This window comes from Pongo abelii, chromosome 8, assembly GCF_028885655.2.
Source record: "Pongo abelii isolate AG06213 chromosome 8, NHGRI_mPonAbe1-v2.0_pri, whole genome shotgun sequence".
Lineage (NCBI taxonomy): Eukaryota > Metazoa > Chordata > Mammalia > Primates > Hominidae > Pongo > Pongo abelii.
Genome location: NC_071993.2, coordinates 26,318,352 through 26,338,057, shown reverse-complemented (window position 1 = coordinate 26,338,057; position 19,706 = coordinate 26,318,352). Strand labels below are relative to the sequence as shown.

The following is a 19,706-nucleotide window of genomic DNA, read 5'->3' as shown; positions in this document are numbered from 1 at the left end:
TTTTAATGCCCAAAATATCCCCTTACTAAACACTAAAGTAAATATGCATTACTGAATACACAGGACACTCAGTTTAAAGTGGCTTTTTTTTTTTTTAAATCTCTTAAATTGTTACAGGGCTAATTTCTCATCCAAACATTATTAAAGTTCTCTCCCACATCTCCTACACCCAAGACACAAATATTATAAATTGCTTTGCAAATATGGGAGTTTGTTTTGGTTTACTTCTGTGGTGTGGCTGATAGTAGGTATTCTTGAGTGGTCAATCTGTGAGTATCTCTTGGCTTTAGCTTGGCTCTTTTCCTCATCCTCCCCCTGTGATACATTTCATACCCCCTTAAGATATATTCAGTGCACAATGGAACCCTGTTTATTTCCTGATCCCTGTCTCGTAATGCTATGAGAATACCTGAGAAGACCAATACATCCTTTCTCCAAACAGTGACCTGTCTTTCTTCCATATTCAAGATTGGTTATGCTTTTTACTTTGTTCTCTAAGGGATTAAATAAGCTAAGATCTCACAGGTTCTACAAGCTAATATATAAACACATCAATGTCTAATACACATAGCGAGTCTAGTAATACTGGTGAATATTTTACTCCAGAAAAATTTCAAGTTTATGATAGAAGCAGGTCTGAGAATTAAGAAAAAAAGGAAAACACGAATCTTATTTGGATCATTATAATTCTCTACAGCTTTTTAACTATATTTAGTAGTGATAAACTAGAGAATATATATCTGTTTTCAATACCATCTGAAGTAAAGTACAATCATTACGGTTTATCCTTTTTTGATAAATCTTCAAGATAAATTTTTCTTGCATTTCTTTTTTTAAATTTCAACGTAAACTTTTCTTTAGAGTCAGGGTCTTAAGTTGCATAGGCTGGAGTGCAGTGGTGTGATCATAGCTACTGCAGCCTTGAACTCCTGGGCTCAAGCCATTCTCCCACCTCAGCCTTCCAAAGTGTTGGGATTACAGGTGTCTGCTACCTTGCCCAGCCTTTTGTATTTCTTAGAAGAAATCTTTATGAAGAGCAAAAGCCTTTAATGTTAATGAAAAAGAAAATCTTTATGAGTTTATAACTTTACTTCCTCTATTGTAAGCTACAGATTCTATAACATAAAAAAACCATACTTTCAAACATTGTAAAATGTTATAATTCTCAGTGAATCCAGCATAATTATTTATTTTCCTGAAAATTACATGAAAACATTACTTTTGTTTTTCCAAGAGCCCAGTTATCGAGACCAGCTTTTTCCAAAATGGTGGCACAGGTGTCAGGGCTCATGGGGGGCTCCTCGCTCGATTTGTAGCAGAGAAGGTAGTACCTTGGAATGGAAAAAATGGCTGGTTAGTATTGCATAAAGTGCCAACATCTCTGTAGCTTGGTGGTTCCCCAACAACTTAGTGCAGGGGCTGAGGAAGAGATGCCCAGACTTGATGCGGAGAAATCCTTGAGGCATCCTCAGAACAACTTTGGAGTAGACCAAATTCCAAACTGATGCAAACCCAGTCCAGTCTGTATAAATTTGAGCATTGTGTTTTCACCTTTGTGATCACCTTTCAAAACTTAACACTGTATTCCCCTGACAAGAACTCCATCAGTCAAAAAAATTAGCAGTTTTGTTTTTGTTTTTTCGCTACCTTTCTCTGGACACTAAAAAGTGCAGGACTGCAGTGGCAGGAAGCAGAAGGAATTATTTTTCACATTCCAGTGTTAACAAAACTCCGGAAGCTGATCTTCAAACTGGGTGATGGAGCTTAATTCCAGTGAAACTTCCCATCACTGTATACATGCCTTCCATCATTGTTTTTCCTTGAGGGACACTATGTCTCCTGCTAGAGTTTTGCTCTATTGGTTTCATCTATCCATAATCGAGGGGAGGAAAGAGGAAGGGCTAATGCAGGAAAGAACTGAAAGCAGGTCCTCAGGTTAAATCACAAGGCTTATTGGGGAAGGGGATGAATTAAGGAAAGAAAAACTGCTTTACACTGGTCAATAATCTTGTGCAAAAAGACAGATTTCCAGAATTTTTAATACTCTACTATTTTTAATTTATTGGTGCAAGATTAGCCTGAAAGTCCAGTGCAACAAAGCAGCAAATTTTGGTAGGTTTTGAATTTCAAAAGAGAGGCCCTGATATGTAGACGGCTGAGGTGGCGCGGTGACATGCAGAGCAGAGTTTTACCCTTGACTCATTATCTGTATATACTTGGACATATCACAATTAAGTATCAATTCCTCATCTAAAATTGAGTCCGGAGATAAACCTCTAAAATGAACACATTTCAACTTTGCTAAGTTTCACCTCATTAAATCTGCAATGAAGTAGCTTCTGTTAGGCTCCGTGGAGAAGAATCCTGGCCTAGAATGGTATAGAATGAAGTGACCATAACTTTTGTTATTTGCGCAAATAACCCCAGGGAGTGCCTATTAGCCACTAGGCCTGATCACTTCAGGACTAACTCACACATGTACGCTTGGTGACCCAATAGCGGCGACTCTGCATTCACAGCCTGTCCACCAACTCCTGGCTTTCCTTCCTTCCAGAACCAGAGCCAGGATCTCACAGTTCATCACAGGAGCCACCCTTAGGCAGCCCCCACACCTTTCCCACTCTCATTCCTTTGTCATGCACTCTCTGCAAACATGCATGCCTGGACCCGCCAATCATCTGCATCTCTGTCCTCATGCCGGGCTTCAGAGCACAGCCAGAGAAAATCTTCACAGTTGGCTCCCTGTGGATGTGTGGATTCCTGACTCAGCCAGGCTCCCAAGAAAGCTCTGGATCCTGACCAGTGTCCAGGGCCACTTTCCTCTCTTCTTTTTCACAAAAGCGACTTAATTCCATCCTGCTTTCTCCAAGTCTCCCAGCTGCCCCTGCCCTCCGTACCTCTCTCAGCAGATGAGCTTCTCCACTATATCACTAGAAGCCACTAGACACACAATTCATAGGCTTCTTCCCAAAATACAAATTCATTTGTCCACTATCGATTTTCCCTCCTCCTTCAAAGGAGATTTTCATCCTCTGCCTGTGTTCTAGAGGTCATCTCCTCCTCCTCTTCTGTGTATTTTCAGTCTCATTTCTCTCTTCTGGCTCCCTCCATTTACAAAATGGATGTTTGTTTGTTGTTAAAAAGCAAACACCTTAAGCTTTGCTCATCTGGTTTCTCCCACTAGCTTTGCTGATAAGTTGAAAGACTGTTTAAAATAATCGTCTTCACTTCCCATCACTCTTCAGCTCCGAGACTCTCATTTAATAACATAGCAACAAGGACTCTTATTTACTCATATAGGATCCAGGAGTGGTGAAATCTAACAGGTCCTTTTCCATCCTAATTGTGTTTTTTCTGCAGCACCTGCTGTTACTCGCTGTTCTCTCTGTCTTGCTGTCTCCAAGGCTTCCACCTAATGTCCCCTGCCTCTCCTCCTCCCTCTGTCTCCCTGCGTGCCCCATATTTAACGATTTAATGACTTGTTGCTTAAATGCTAGTGTTCTACAATGTTCTATTTTTTTCTAAGCTCTGTCCACAGGCATCTCGTCTATATGCTTGGCTCCACCTATTCCTGTATGTGGTGATTCCTAAGTCTACACCATCAACCCTAACTGTTGATATCAACTCTAAACACATTATTTATGACTTCCTACTCTACATGCCCACCTCGTTATTGCACAGACACTTTAAACTCAGCAACATTCAACAGTTTTTCCTTACTCTGCCATTTCCTGTCTCTATGAATGATATCACCACTTTTTAAAAGGTACTTGAGCTAGAAATCTGTGTGCCAGCCTACTCTTCCCTATTCTTCACTCTATGGATCTAACAAGCTTAAAGTCTCTCTGGAATCCATGTGTTTCTTGCTATGGCTCCTGCCATTACCTTAATTAAATACCTCGTCCGTTCTCATCTAGACTTCTGCAATTGCCTCCCAACTAGTTACTTCCACTGTCACTCCCCTGCCCTGCCCCAGCCACCATCCACAGCTCTATCTGAATTATCTTTTTCTAAATGAAAATCTGATCATGTCCTTTCCTGACTCGAAAAGTCTCTATGGATGTCCCAAGTTCTAAACTGGGATGGCAAAATCAGGTGCTTTCAAAGTCTAGGCAGATACCATAAATATGCGAGCCTGGGAGCAGTGGGAATGTAGGAGAGGAAAAGGTTACACCTGCCAAAAAGCATTGTCTTTAAATTGTTTGCCACATATGATGACTAGCATGCAAGCTCCCTTCTGCCCTATATCCCTGTCTGCCTTTCCAGCCTCCTCTTTGCTATTTTCCATGGCACTCCGAGCTCGTCATGAAAGTTACTTAAAATTGTGCCGGACGGCCATGTTTGCTCATGCTTCTATGCCTTCATATGTGTTACTCACTATGCTTGCGTGCCCTTTCATCCCACTCCTGGTTTCCTTAAGGAAGACCTACTTTTTCAACATTCTAAAAACTCTCCTCGATGTATCTTCAATTAACAGATTAACTGGAGTAATGAAATTGTCTTTTCTTGTGTGAAACACACCGACTGAGGTCCACTGCACACTTAAGGCTCAAGGCTGGCAGTACTCACTAGTGTGCTCATGTGTGTGTGTGTTTGCTCTCACTGGATGAGCTGTGTTTGCTCCCAAACCTGTTTATGCCAGTTGTATTTGGTGTGACATTATTCAAATAAATATCAGATTGAAATCTAAGTGAGGAAAGCCAGAGGATGGTTTCTATAAAACTGCATCAAATGCTTTGGTAAGACTTTATAAAGAAGTCTTGTAAAAAACCATGAAATTAAACATGGATGAAGCAATTACAAAGCATTGAGGAAAATCATAAGAATCAAGAAATATTCAGTCCTGTGGCTGTTTCACAAGTATCTTTAATATCTTGCTTCACTCTAAGAAATGTTAACTGGAAATCATAAATGACAGATTACAGATAGTTTATGCAAGAAAGAGCCAATAAACTATAATTAATAGATGTGCACTCAAAGAAAAAAATTAAGCCTTTATCAAAAGGTTAAAAAACAAACTTACATTGATGTTGTAAGTAAAAATATTTTTGGTGTGTTTTATGTATTACTTTTATTATTCTCTGCTTTATCAGAATTTCTAATACAATCTAAACCATCCTTCCTTTATGCTCTCAGAGTATGTTTTTTATACTTTCATTAAAAATACCCGGTCCTCTTTCATTAATTTGAAAAATATTTGAGCACCTACTATTTATTTGCCAGGAACCCTTCTAGGTGCTTCAGACACAATAGTGAACACAGGATACCGACACCCTTGCTGCCTGCAGCTGACTTTACATTGTATGATAATGCAGATTTTTAAAGCCCTGTTTCTATAATGAGTCTGTGAGTTTCTTAATGTCAGGGGCTCATACATTAATCTTTGGACCTTTAATCTTTCAATTAAGATTTGAACTTATTTTTAGTTCAAGAACTGGAACACAGTGGGTCCCTCAACTAAACGTTTGCTGAATGTATAATGTGCTGTTGCTGGGACTTGTGGAAATAAATACTTAGGTAAGCCACACGTGCTTATGGAGGGCATCCTCTAGGCCACTATAGGTCATAGGTAATTTTGGGAGCTTGAGACTGAGGCAAAAATAATAATAAAAATAATTATAGCTAATATGTATTGATGACACCTGGTTCTATCAATAAAATCCATATATATTATTTCACCTAATACTTATAAACACATATATGACGTAGATATTGTTATTATCATCCCTATATGCAGCCAAGGGACATTGAAGCTTGAAGCTTATAGAACTCAAGTACCTTTGAATAAGGCCACAGATTTAGTAAGTGGCAGAGTTGGGATTCAAACCTGGGTTTGCTGACTTCAAACAATGGTACTTATCTACTCCACCATACTACTGCCTTCAGTAAGTTCTAGTTGTATTAGAGCTCTGGTAGCCAAACCATTATGTACAGGTGCTTAGTGGGAAAATGGAACCAAGTTAAGTGGCTGGCTCGTTAGCGTAAGGGTTCCTTTGAAATAGCTGCAGTAAAAACCCAGTGTCTTCTGCAAAGTTCATGTTGTATATTTTTCCTTAAGATTGTTTCTTTGTTATAGAACAGAAGAATTTATCTACAACAGAACAAAGGGTCTGGGGAATTTTGCATCCTATGCAGAGGGTTAGCAGTTCTATTTACACCCCCATAGAACCTCTGAAAATTGTTCTGCCTTCCTAAGAGTCTATGCCAATTTGGATGACAACTTCCAAATTAGTGACACAGAAAAGGTTTAGCCTTTTATTTCTGGAACTTCCTGTATTCAGAACAGCTATTCACATGTTCTCTATACACTTAGTTTTATCCCCTTCTCTTTATTTATTGTGTAGTAATTTGCTATTCTGTAATAGCACAATAATTATAAATATATTTAAGAATTTATTCTCATTTCTGACATTTGAACTACAATATCATTAAGCAAATAGGTTTTATTCTCATTATGCGCTACATTGTAAAACTATGGTTATTTTTCAAGCTATAAGATTAGGCTGGTATTCAAGGCTTTCTCTTCATAATTTTAACCCAATTGTTTTTTCATATTATCTTCTGTCACTTCACCAATGCAGTGCCCACTCTACCAACCCAATCCAATCCAAGTCCCGCTAGCTTTTGGCACACCAACCTGTACACCAAAAAAACTCCTGTTGTCTCCACAAGCTGTACCCACCTTCAAGTCCCAGTTTGAGTCTTTCTTCTTATTTTTTTATTTTTCATTTTTTTTAGAGATAGGGTCTTGCTCTGTCATCCAGGCTGGAGTGCAGTGGTATGAACATAGCCTCCTGTAACCTTGAACTCCTGGGCTCAAGTGATCCTCCTGCCTCAGACTCCTGAGTAGCTAAGACTACAAGCATGAGCCACCACACCCAGCTAATTAAAAAAAAATTGTTTTTAGACATGGGGTCTTGCTACATTGCCCAGGCTGGTCTCAACCTCCTGGCCTCAAATGATCCTTCTGCATTAGCTGAATGCCTCTTCTTGATATCCTCTCTCATCAGCCTTCCTGGAGATGCTCTTCCTTCCCTTGAACTCTTACACTGTGTATATCATTCTCTTGGACCTTGGCACTTATTACTTCACATTGCTTGTTAACTTTCCATGTCTGTGTCTCTGGTGATTCTAACTGGACTGTCCAATATTGAAGATCAAGCCACTTCTAAAATTCGGTGTCTCCCACAGTGCTTAGCATGGTGCCTTATACATTAAAAAATCACTGAAATTTAAGAGTACTTATATTAATATTACACTCATAATATCTATACTACTATTTAGGCAAGTTAAAGATCTCATTTTTTTTTTCTAAAACATAAAGTGCGTGATAATAAGGTCAAATTTTAATCTTAATTTGAAATTTGAAACTCCTTTGTATCTAGTATTTTTGGTTTACCTGCTTTCATGAGCAGGATGGAGAATTTACCTATTAGCCAATAAAAAAAATTCCATTTTTTTATTTCTTAGTTTTGGTTATAAAACTGTGTCTGATCTGTAGGAAGTAAAGTCGATGATTAGCTGCTAACTAGATTTCTGGACTCTAAACTTGAGGTTTTAGTTTGTCTTAAACTACTATAAGGATTGGCCAATACAAAAGTCATATGTTTATGTAATTTTGATCTCCATCATGAAAAAGGTAGTAGACTTTTCTTGATTTCAAAGCATTCCAAATAAATAATCCCAGGTCTCTAACGAAAACCAAAATCAGCCGGGCGCAGTGGCTCACGCCTGTAATCTCAGCACTTTGGGAGGCCGAGGCTGGCAGATCACGAGGTCAGGAGATCGAGACCATCCTGGCTAACACGGTGAAACCCCGTCTCTACTAAAAATACAAAAAATTAGCCGGGCGTGGTGGCGGGCGCCTGTAGTCCCAGCTACTTGGGAGGCTGAGGCAGGAGAATGGCGTGAACCCGGGAAGCGGAGCTGGCAGTGAGCCGAGATCTCGCCACTGCATTCTAGCCGACAGAGGGAGACTCCGTCTAAAAAAAAAAAAAAAAGAAAAGAAAAACTAAATCAAGAACTACCACAAATTTAATGAACACACAAAAATTAGCAGAAATAGGCCAGGCACGGTGGCTCACGCCTGGAATCCCAGCACTTTGGGAGGCCGAGGCGGGCAGATCACGAGGTCAGGAGATGGAGGCCCTCCTGGCTGACACGGTGAAACCCCGTCTCTACTAAAAGTACAAAAAATTAGCCGGGCATGGTGGCGAGTGCCTGTAGTTCCAGCTACTCAGGAGGCTGAGGCAGGAGAATGGTGTGAACCCAGGAGGTGGAGCTTGCAGTGAGCCGAGATCCGGCCACTGCACTCCGGGTGCCTGTATTCCCAGCTAGTCGGGAGGCTAAGGCAGAAGAATGGCATGAGCCACGGAAGCAGAGCTTGCAGTGAGCTGAGATCGCGCCACTGCACTCCAGCCTGGGCAAACAGTGCAAGACTCTGTCTCAAAAAAAAAAAAAAAAAAAAATTAGCAGAAATAATCAGAATTCTCATCACATTTAGAAAGAGTCTTGGTTACTCCAAGTGAAAGAATGGCTGATAAAATGCATAAAGTTTTCAGAGGAGGGGAGGAAAATTAGAAATCAAGTTTGATATGCAATCACAAAACAAGGTTTTGTTTTTTTCTTAATAGTAATTTATATACTTTGAAAAAGGGTGAAGAATATTACAAATGGGACTTTCTCAAATAGTGGGTTTCACCTGAAAATTTTAATAGACTTCATCGTTAAAAATGGAAATTTCATTATGTTTAATGACCAATAGAAATTATAGAACTGAAAAAATATAAAAAATACGGGCATTTAAAATATTAAATATATAAGATATTGAACCTTCCTATTACTAATAATGTATTACTCAATAAAATATATTTAGTATATAGCTTAATTTATTTTATGTTAATCTCAAATATTAAAAGGATCTCCTTGGCCGGGCGTGGTGGCTCACGCCTGTAATCCTTGCACTTTGGGAGGCCAAGATGGGCGGATCACAAGGTCAGAAGATCGAGACCATCCTGGCTAACATGGTGAAACCCCATCTCTACTAAAAATACAAAAAAAAATTAGCTGGGTGTGGTGGCGGGCGCCTGTACTCCCAGCTAGTCGGGAGGCTAAGGCAGGAGAATGGCATGAGCCCGGGAAGCAGAGCTTGCAGTGAGCTGAGATCGCGCCACTGCACTCCAGCCTGGGCCACAGAGCTAGACTCCGTCTCAGAACAAAAAAAAAAAAAAAAAAATTCCTTATACCAATTGATTCCTTTAAAAAAATTTATGTTAGCTTTTTAAATTGACAAATAAACCTAATTGTTTCATCTTCCAAATCACCGTTAGAGACAGTATCTCATTTGATCATTATAAGGATCCTGTCAGGTAGTTATAGCAGATTTGGTAGGCGAGTAAAGTGAGGTTAGGGTTATAGGCCAGGGTTTCTCAACCTCAGCACTGCTGAGATTTGGGGCTGGATAATTCTTTGTTGTGGGGAGGCTATCCTGTAAATTGTAGAATGGCTGTTTAACAGCATTCCCAGGCCTCTACCCACTAGAGGTCAGTAGCATCCCCCCACGCCCCTCCACCACACAGGATGTGACAACCAGAAATGTCCCCAGACATTGCCAAGTGTCTTTCGAGGGGCAAAATCTCTCCCAGCTGAGAATCAGTGGTATAGGCCCACAGTCACATAGCAAGTAGCTGAGCTAGGGCGAGAGCCCAGATTCTCCAACTCCCCAGTTACAGAAGCTCACGCCTCTGGATCATGCTGCCTATACCACATAGTACCACCCATCTGTCCAGAGTCTTTCAGCCTCAGTTAATAGCTATCTTCTTTTTTCAACACATAATCATTTGCATGAACAAAATGCCTCCCTCCTAGACCTCTAAATATTTTTTCATATTATGTTTCTTATAATTCTTCTGAATGATTTTTATATAAACTGCACAATAGAAACTGAAAAAGAAATCCACATACCGCTTTATAAAGTTAGCAAAAAGTATCCGATGAGAGAATCCTAGCCTTCGAATTCTTGCTGTTTCCAGAATTCCTGTGTACCGAAGCTGTAGCAGAACTTTCTCTTTGTCATATTTTCTTGCCTGACGCTCATTATTTGGTTTGATGCAACGGACAAAATGAGGTTGACCCACCACCATTTTAGACAACAAATCCATCAGGGAATACTATAATACGCAACAAAAATAAATTTCCCAATGTAGCATACAAAAACGTATGAGCTTGCAGGCCTTTCTTTTTACTACAAGAATAACATTCAAAAAATTAATGTTATAAATGCTCCCATTAGTCACAGTAAATGGAGGAAAATCTGTTTTAATGAACATTTTATTTATAGTATAGTTCTAAAAATACAGATTTACTTATAAAAATGTAGAGGCAATAACTAGAAATTTAGCTATTAAAAGTTTGCTTATAAACCATTAAGGCAACTTTAATTAACAGATAAAATTATTTTTGATGTAGTTTGTAAGCAATTATATACTTAGGCTAACTTACCAAATTATAATATTATACAATCTTGCTAATCCTGCTTATATATTAATTTCCTTGTCCAACTCTCTCTTTATAGACAGTAAAAAAGGGAATACTTTACAACAGACACTGGAGCTTATTGGAGGGTGGAGAGTAGGAGGAGGGAGAGGATCAGGAGACATAACTAACGGGTACTGGGCTTAATACCCGCGTGATGAAATAATCTGTTCAACAAACCTCCATGACACAGCTTCACCTATATAACCAAACTGCACATTTACCCCTGAACTTAAAATACAAAAAAAAAAAAAAAAAAGGGAACACCTTAATCCCTGTTAGGATCATCTCTTAGTTTAAAATAAGGGCAGAAAAGTTAATAGCGTTTAATATGTAAGAAGTAGATACAAGCAAAGTGAAATCCAATTAAATATTTTCATCAGTTCTAATTTGATCATTTTCTTATTTATTTTTGGATAATTTAAAAAATTCAAGTAGATATGAAACTGTGTTCTATAGCAATACCTTATTAAAACAGTAGCCAATTACTAGACAAGTAATTGTAACATATCAGGATAATCAACTAAAAGTGGAATCCCAGAAAGCGAGTATCTCAAAGACCAGGATCACATTTATTGGCGAGGTAATGTATGGACACAAATAGCAATTGACGGCTGGATCCCATTTAGTGTTGGAAATGTAAGAGCTTACAGTCATAAAGCCAGTGCAAAACAAATGCTGAAATTGGCAACCGACAAAGCTCTGAATCTGCATGGCTTCCTCTTGGGCACTGAGGCTCAGATGTGATCTTTGCAACAGCTGGGCCTGTCACTTTGGAGCCTTTTTCATTATATTTATCTGTAAGTCATCATTCCTTTACTCATGCGCACATTTGCCAGGTACTGGTGGTACAGGAGTGACACTCTGAGCAGGAGCTTCCTGCAATTTAGGCGCTGGTTTTTCTGAGGGACTAAAGCATAGTGTTACACCATGTTCAGTCTTCTCTGCAGAATGAAAAATAGCTTTAAAAACACACTTCATGTTAGGTGGAATTATCTTCTATCATTTCTCACTTCAGCCTGAAGATAAAAAAGATTTCATGAACTAATCTGGTTTGAACATACATACAGTGTTTGATGCCATCAACAGTGGTATGATAATGGTCTTGGGAAACTCACTTAAAAAAAGGAAACAACCTGGCTGTAAATACGTTCAGTGATTCACCTGTGCTGCATTTCTGATGTAAAGTGAAATGTATCAGCAGCAAACATCGGGTATTAAGCATATAAATGTACTAGGCACTACTCAAAGATGATTAAGTACACACTATCTTCTATGAGCTTAAGACTTAAAAAATATTTAGTAAAGGTACTCATATTTTTTAAAGAATTTTATGTTTCTGCTAGAGAGATGGATACATTCACTGAACGCTTACAGTAAATTTAATCTAATTTCCTCCACCTCCTCCACATTAAATTATATAAGTAATAACTCCAAGTTTTAGTGGTATTTTCTTCATTTTCATTGGATGGTTAATAGGTTTTTATTAGAATAGGTAAACAAGAACTGGAACCAATAAGGGAAGGGTTACCCAGAGCACAGAGCAAAAAAAAAGTACTTGGTTTTTTTCTTTTATCCTATATTGCCCAAGGAAGGAGGGTCGCCTTGATCCTACACTAAGCACACTCTCTTAAGCATGTTACCGCATCTTCCTGATGACTCGTCTCCTCGCCCCATTCCTACACGGGCTCCATTTTCCTTTTGAGGTTTTTAGCTCTGTACAGGCAGGGTGATATGAAATGGAGATGGATGCTCAGCCTTGCCCTATCTGTCTACTGTAAAATCATTCAGGATGGGGAAGGAGAATTGGTAGTTATCATAGCATTGAAGTAAAAATCCTTTTAGGTTTTATTCTAGTGGAAATGCATTCTGTTCTATGGACAAATTTTAATCAAGGTATAGACTTTCATTAAGATTGACCTGGGATACAATAATTTCACAGGTAGAATGTAAAAATAAACCAATCCGCAGATTTTGAAGGTAGATGCTAACATATCCTGTATCTAACAATAGTAAATGGAATACAATAAACATTCTCTTCGCTAGTGTTACTGGCTTTTGATCTGTAACTCATTTAGACTAAATAGCACCCCTAAGCACAATACATCATAGTTTAATATCTTACTCTAAAATATGATGCAACTGTTTGTGTTTTCATGTTGGTTGTCTCTCTGGCACGACGTGTGGCTTCTCCATTGTCACCCTAAAGAGACCAAGGAAGACAGTGATGCTTTGGTATCTATTGTACTTTATTATCTACAGAGAGCATGTGGCATTTTCCTTCAGGCTATCTTAGTTTATGCATTCAAATATGTAAAACAGCAAAATGTTGATATTCTTCCTTTAGGTAATTGTTTTGTCAGTCTCATTGGAATTTTAATTGGTCTTATGTAGAATGTGAATATCTCTCACCTTCACTAGCACATTTTTAGTTGGTCTTAGTGTAACATTTAAAATTAGCTAAAAAAGGGCTGGGCATGGTGGCTGATGCCTGTAATCCCAGCATTTTGGGAGGCCGAGGCAGGCTGATCATTTGAGGTCAGGAGTTCACGACCAGCCTGGCCAACATGGTGAAATCCCGTCTCTACTAAAAATAGAAAAATTAGCCGGATGTGGGTGGGTGCCTGTAATCCCAGCTAATCAGGAGGCTGAGGCAGGAGAATCACTTGAGCCTGGGAGGCAGAGGTTGCAGTGAGCTGAGATCATGCCACTGCACTCCAGCCTGGGTAACAGAGTGAGACTCCAGTCTCAAAAACAAACAAACAAACAAAAACAAAAACTGCCCCCAAAAACTAGCTAAAAAAGAAGAGTTGGAAATATTAATATATCAGAAATGCATGATTATTTTAGCCCATAGCAGTAACAAGAACATAACATAAATATCTGTTCAACAGAAAAGCAAGATCAAAGAGAGAAAAACTAAGAAAAAACTGTTGACTTTGAGAAGCATACAAATATTGCCATCGTACCGGTTACATTCTTAGACTCACTGCCAAGAAAAAAAGCATTTTCTTACCTTTGCCAGGTTGATTAATTTTTCTGAAGTCCTCATTTGATAGTTTATAACATTTTTAGTTTTAGAATGTGGCAGATTACCTATGAGAATGTAGAAAAATGTTATATATCTTTTAGAATCCTTAATGGCTAGATGATTTTTCCCACTTACTTAAATGTTAAAACAAGCATTGTTAATCCTGCAATATTCATAATCATATGTTTGGTTAACTATTTATGGAGGAACTTAGGAATAAAAAAAATTATGTAAAAATGTACAACAAATTTTAAATTCAGAAAAAAACCCTTGAGCTTGGAAAACAGAAAAGGCCGAGATGTTGGGTTTCCTTTGAATTGCTAGAAGACTTGAGATGATTATGATTGAGGGAGCAGTTTGCTTCTTATTTTTCTGTGTGATAAATGGCATCTGAGATTTTCTTTAACACAGGCTAAGCTTTACAATTGGCCTGAAAAATCATATGAATCATTAATTTGCATGAGGTGGTTATAAGCAAATCAACTATGGTTGGAGGCAATGGCCTTTTTCAATCTAACTTTCAGAAACGTGCTTCATTCCAAGGACTACACAAATGCACACAACCCAAAGCAGTGAAAAAATTATGGCCTGAGAAGCCAGAAAGACTTGGCTTTGAATCCCAGGTATAGTACTTAAACTGTGTTGCCTTTGGGTCATTTACTTAGTCTCTGATCTGCACCCAGAATCCATAAAATGGGAATAATGGTGATTTCCTCACAGAGTTTTGATGAAATGCAATAATATGTCTGGCACATGGAAGGCCCCTGAAATGCAGTTCACTTTCACAGCTCTCACCCCACCACGCACAAGGAACCAACCAACCCACAATCAAAGAGTTTATTATCCTAATAGTAATGTGCAAAATATCTTCAAAATGCAGTATCAATTCAGAAAGATCATTTCTTGTCTCTCTCCTTCTTTCAGGTGATAAGTAGAGGCTGAATGTTTTCGTCAAATCTTTCCTATTCTTTATGGTTGCAAAAGGCTGGCCTAAGATGGTGCAGGATGGAATCGTGTTGGGAATGTGCCTGGCAGGGCCTCTGCTCTGCTTCCTCCCCTCCGTCCAAACTCCAGGGGAGGGGCTGAGACGGGTGTGTGCCACAGTTTCCATGCTAGGCTTGCCCTGCACACTGCCCTATTCACTTTTCAAAATGTGAAACTTACTGACTACAGCAGAGTGGACAGAGACAGTAACAGATGATCTTTAGAGTGGCAGTTTCAGGAATTTTGCTTAAATTTATTTATGTAGATCAATGGGAACTAAAATTAGCATAGACCTTAATTTCTGAAAATATATCCATTTTGGTTTTTATAGTTCACCTAATGAACAAACTTGTGATAAACCCAACTAAAGACGTGAGCTGCAAGTAACTGTGGTGCACTTTCCCCTAAAAAATGGCTGAACTATATGTCATATGTGAAGTCATATATACAAAGGGCCATGGTTATTTTAGAATCTTGAAGACAGCATAATATAGAATTGAAGAACTCTAACTCTAACATTTTCCATTGGGAAACCTTGGGAAAGCTGCTCAACACTTTCAAGCCTTAATGTCTTATTTGTAAAAAAGTAGTGCTTCCTTATTGTGTTGTTATTAGGAGTAATTGAAGGTGCTTAGCATGGTGCCTAGCACATAATAGATAACAAAGTTGTCTATGATTATTATTACATGTTTGCACATCTGGGTGAATATAAAATCCATATGTCTTTGCTATCTCTGAGGTTCTGAGTTTATTGAAACATACTTGACTATTAAGTTCTTCTCTTCTCCCTGGCCAACCAGACACTGTTCTGCTGATAGCCAAGCAACACAACATAGTATTTAGAGCCTGGCTGCATATCTTATAAGGGTGAAAAACATGGAATTAGATGGATAGATGCTGTTGGTGTATATGGAAAGGGATGGCAATTGTTAAAGTCAAAAGTAATGACTTTGCTTCTGGGTCAGATAAAGTAACACCGACTAGATTAACCTTCGCACCTCAAACAACTAAAAAGACATACAAAATGAAAAACAGGTTTCATACATTGTGCGTCAAGCAGTGTAAGGACATTGATCCTTAAGAGAGGGAAGACAAATGAGGTGAGCCCTCTGATTGTGCCAGCTTTCTGCCTGGCGAAGTGTCAGCCTGAAATGCAGGGAGTGAGGGAACTCAAGTAAAGCCTGGGAAAATAAGCCAATATAACCAATAGAAAACAAGTGGCAAGATGATAAGAGTCAAATCCAACCATATCATTAATCACATTAAATGTAAATCGTCTAATCATCTCAATTGAAAGGCAGAGATTGTCAGACTGGATTAAAAAAAAACAAGACCCAACTATGTGCTGTTTAGAAAAACCCTACTTTGAATATAAAGAAAAAAAAATAAGTTGAAATTAAGAGTATGGAAAAAGATATGCCATTCACTCACTAATCATAAGAAAGCTGGAGTCTCTATATTAACATCAGGCAAAGCAGATTTCAGAACAAACAATACTGCCAAGGATGAAAAGGGTCATTACATAATAACAAAGGAGTCTATCCATCAAGAAGACATAACAATTTTAAATGTTTATTTACCTAATAATATAGCTTAAGAATACATGAGCAAAAACTGAGAAAAAAGAGAGACAAATTGACAGCTATAGCCAAATATTTAAAAATCCCTCTCTCAGTAATTGATAGAACCAGGAGAGAGAAAAACAGTAAGAATATAGAAGACGTGACCAATACTCTCAGTCAAGTGGACCTAACTGATATTTACGGAACATTTCATCCAACAACCAGCAGAATAAACAATATTTTCAAGTGCAAATGAAAATAAGACAGATAATATTATGGGTCTTAAAACATATCTCAATAAAGTTAAATAGATTAAATAATACAAAGTATGCTCTCTGAACACTATGAAGTTAAATTAGAAGTCCATAAATCATATTTGAAAAATCTCACCATATTTGGAAATCTTATAAACTCTTATAAATAACCCATATAAGTGCTGATATTAGAAGAATGTCTTCTTAAATCAAGGATCTAAGTTTTACCTTAGAAATTAAAAAAAGGAAACAAAATAAAACACAAAGTAAGCAGAAAAAGAAAACAACAAAGATAAATGAGAAAGAAAAAGAGAATGAAATAGAAACAAAACCAATAAAAAAATCAATGAAACCATTTGAGAAGATCAATAAAATTAATACATGTCTAGGAAATCTATCAAGAATAAAATGAGAGAAGACACAAATTACCAATGTCACTTATGAGAGAGCTGACATAACTTCAGGATCTACAGATACTAAAAGGATAGTAAGAAAATGTTGTAATCAACTGTGTCAATAAATTTGACTATGTAGATGAAATAAATTTCTTAAAAAACACAAGCTACTAAAGCTCACTCAAAAATTAGATAACTCAAATAGCTTTATATTTATTAAACAAATTGAATTTGTAGTTGAAAATCTCACAAAAGATCCTTCAGGCCCGGTTGGCTTCACTGGTGAATTCTACAAGGCAACTTAGGAAGAAATAATACTCATTCTACTATTCCTGAAAATTGAAGAAAAGGCAATACTACTCAATTTATTCTATGAGGCCAGCATTACTGTGATTCCAAAGTCACAAAATAAAGCATAAGAAAACTATAGCACAATATTCCTCATAAACATAGATGCAAACATTCTTAAAATATGTTTGCAAACTAAATTCAGCAATATATAAAAAGTACAGTGCATCATGACCATTTGAGGTTTTTCCCAGGAATGATTAAAAAATTAGTCACTCACCATTTAACAGATGCAGCATTGTTCATAAAAGCCAAGATATGATCAACCTAGGTGTTCATCAATGGATGACTGGATAAAGAAAACGTGGTGTCTACACACACACACACACACACACACACACACACACACACGAATCTATTCAACATGGTTGAACTTGAAGGACACTATAAGTGAAATTAGCCAGTCACAAAAAGACAAATACTGGATGGAATTTGTGGAATCTAAAAAAGTTGATTTCATAGAGCTAGAGAGTGGAATGGTTACTAGTAGTTGGGGTAATTGCAGTGAGAAGAGGTGGGTTAGGGAGATGTTGGTCAAAGGATAAAGTGTCAGCTAGATAGGATGCATAAGTTCATAGCGGTATATTATATACTTGAAAATTGCTAAGATAGTAGATTTTAAGTGTTCTCACCACAAATAATTATATACAGTAATGTACATGTTAATTAGCTGGATTTCATTATTCTACAACGTACATATACTTCCAAATGTCATTTGTATACAATAAACACAATTTTAGCTGTCAATTTAAAAAAATAACCAAAAAAAGGGTAATCTATTCAATACACATGGAAAAAGCATTTAACAAAATACAATATGCATGCCTGATAAAAACTCAGGAAATTGGCCAGGCGCGGTGGCTCACACCTGTAATCCCAGCACCTCAGGAGGCCGAGGCAGGTGGATCACCTGAGGTCAGGAGCTTGATACCAGCTTGGCCAACATGGTGAAACCCCGTCTCTACTAAAAATACAAAAATTAGCTGGGCGTGGTGGTGCACGCCTGTAATCCCAGCTACTCGGGAGGGTAGAGTAGGAGAATCCCTTGAACTTGGGAGGCAGATGTTTCAGTGAGCCGAGGTTGTGCCACTGCACTCTAGCCTGGGCAACAGTGTGAGACTCTGTCTCAAAAAAACACAAAAAACAAAAACAAAAACAAAAAAAACCAACAACAACAAAAAAACATTCAGGAAATTAGGAATTTAAAAAAAAGTAACTTCTCCCCCGATAAACAGCATCTATGAAAAAATCTACAGTTAACATTATACTCAGTGGTGAAAGACTAAAAGACTAACTACTCTTTCCCTAAGATCAGGAAAAAGGCAAGAATGTTCACTCTTGCAACCCGTCCTGTGTTCAACACTGGAGATTGCATTGTGATTCTAGCCAGTGCAACCAAGAAAAAAGAAGTCAAAAGGAAACATTGGAAAAGAAGAGGCAAAACTCTTTCTTCACAAACGACATGATCATCTGTGAAGAAAATCCTCTGGAATTAACACAAAAAAGCTACTCTGATAAATGAGCTTAGCAAGGTTGCAAGGCAAAAAATCAGTATACAAAAATCAATTAGACTTCATATACTGGCAAAAACCAGAATTTCAGTTAAAAATTACCATTTATAATCACATAAAAATGTGATACACTAGCAGATAATTTGACAAAGGATGTGCAAAACTTGTACACCGAAAACTACAAAATGTTGCTGAGAGAAATTAAGGGAGACTTAAATAAATGGAGAGCTATACTGTGCTGATTGGAAGATTTAATATTGGGAAGATACCAATTCTCCCATTATTGATCTATAGTTTCAGTGCATTCCAATCAAAACCCAACCAGGATTTTTGGTAGAAATTGACAAGCTCATTCTAAAATGTATATGGAAAAGCAAACAAATTATAATTACCTAAACAAGCCTGAATAAGAACAAAGTTAGGTTAACTTGTACTGCCTGATTTCAGCACTTTATAGAAAGCTACAGTAGTCAAGAAGTGTGCATTAGCCTAAAGGTAGATAAATATCAATGACACGCAATAGAGTCCAGAAATAGACCTATTTATTAGTCAATTGATTTTTCAAGGAGTGTCAAAGCAATTCAATGGGGAAAGGACAATCTCTTCAACAAATGGTGATAGAACAGGGAGATTTGGAGGGAAGGATTATAAAGGGTCATGAGAAACATCATTTGTGAGTGATGAGTATGTTCACTATTAATCATGGTGATAGTTTTACAGGTGCTTATATATGTCAAAAACTCATCAAATTTTACTGTTTAAATATGTGCTGTTTCTTGTATTTCAGTTATACTTCAATAAAACTATGAAAAAAGAAATGCAGAGAACAATTTTAAACTCCAGTAAAGAAAAACAAACTATATTTTTTCTACTTACAGCAAATGCAAGGATGTATTATGGTTGGGTGGAACAAAGACACGTCCATTTTTAATTAATAAGAGAGCCCACCAAACTTTTGGAACCTCAAAGAATCATCCAAAGGCTGCCCACTCCTGATTTGCGCAGGTAATTCTGAACTCTGGAGGTCAGTATACTCTTTTAGTGAGTAGCTAGGATACCACCATATTTTCTGTGTGACTGCTGCAAAC

General features: G+C 37.7%; 1 protein-coding gene across 15 annotated transcripts in view; it reads right to left on the bottom strand.

The window, feature by feature from the left end:
• Window positions 1-19,706, bottom strand: part of MYO3A (myosin IIIA) — a 271,375-nt gene that overhangs the window by 47,253 nt on the left and 204,416 nt on the right. For all 15 annotated transcript variants that reach the window (XR_008510349.1, XR_008510350.2, XR_008510348.2 and 12 more), the window contains 4 exons: window positions 13,550-13,629; window positions 12,659-12,736; window positions 9,964-10,169; window positions 1,220-1,331 (listed from right to left, as the gene is read on the bottom strand). Coding sequence is in view for 12 of the 15 variants with exons in the window: in XM_054522103.2 (XP_054378078.1) it covers window positions 1,220-1,331; window positions 9,964-10,169; window positions 12,659-12,736; window positions 13,550-13,629 (476 nt within the window). In the remaining 3 variants the exon portion in view is untranslated. The remainder of the gene's footprint in view (window positions 1-1,219; window positions 1,332-9,963; window positions 10,170-12,658; window positions 12,737-13,549; window positions 13,630-19,706) is intronic.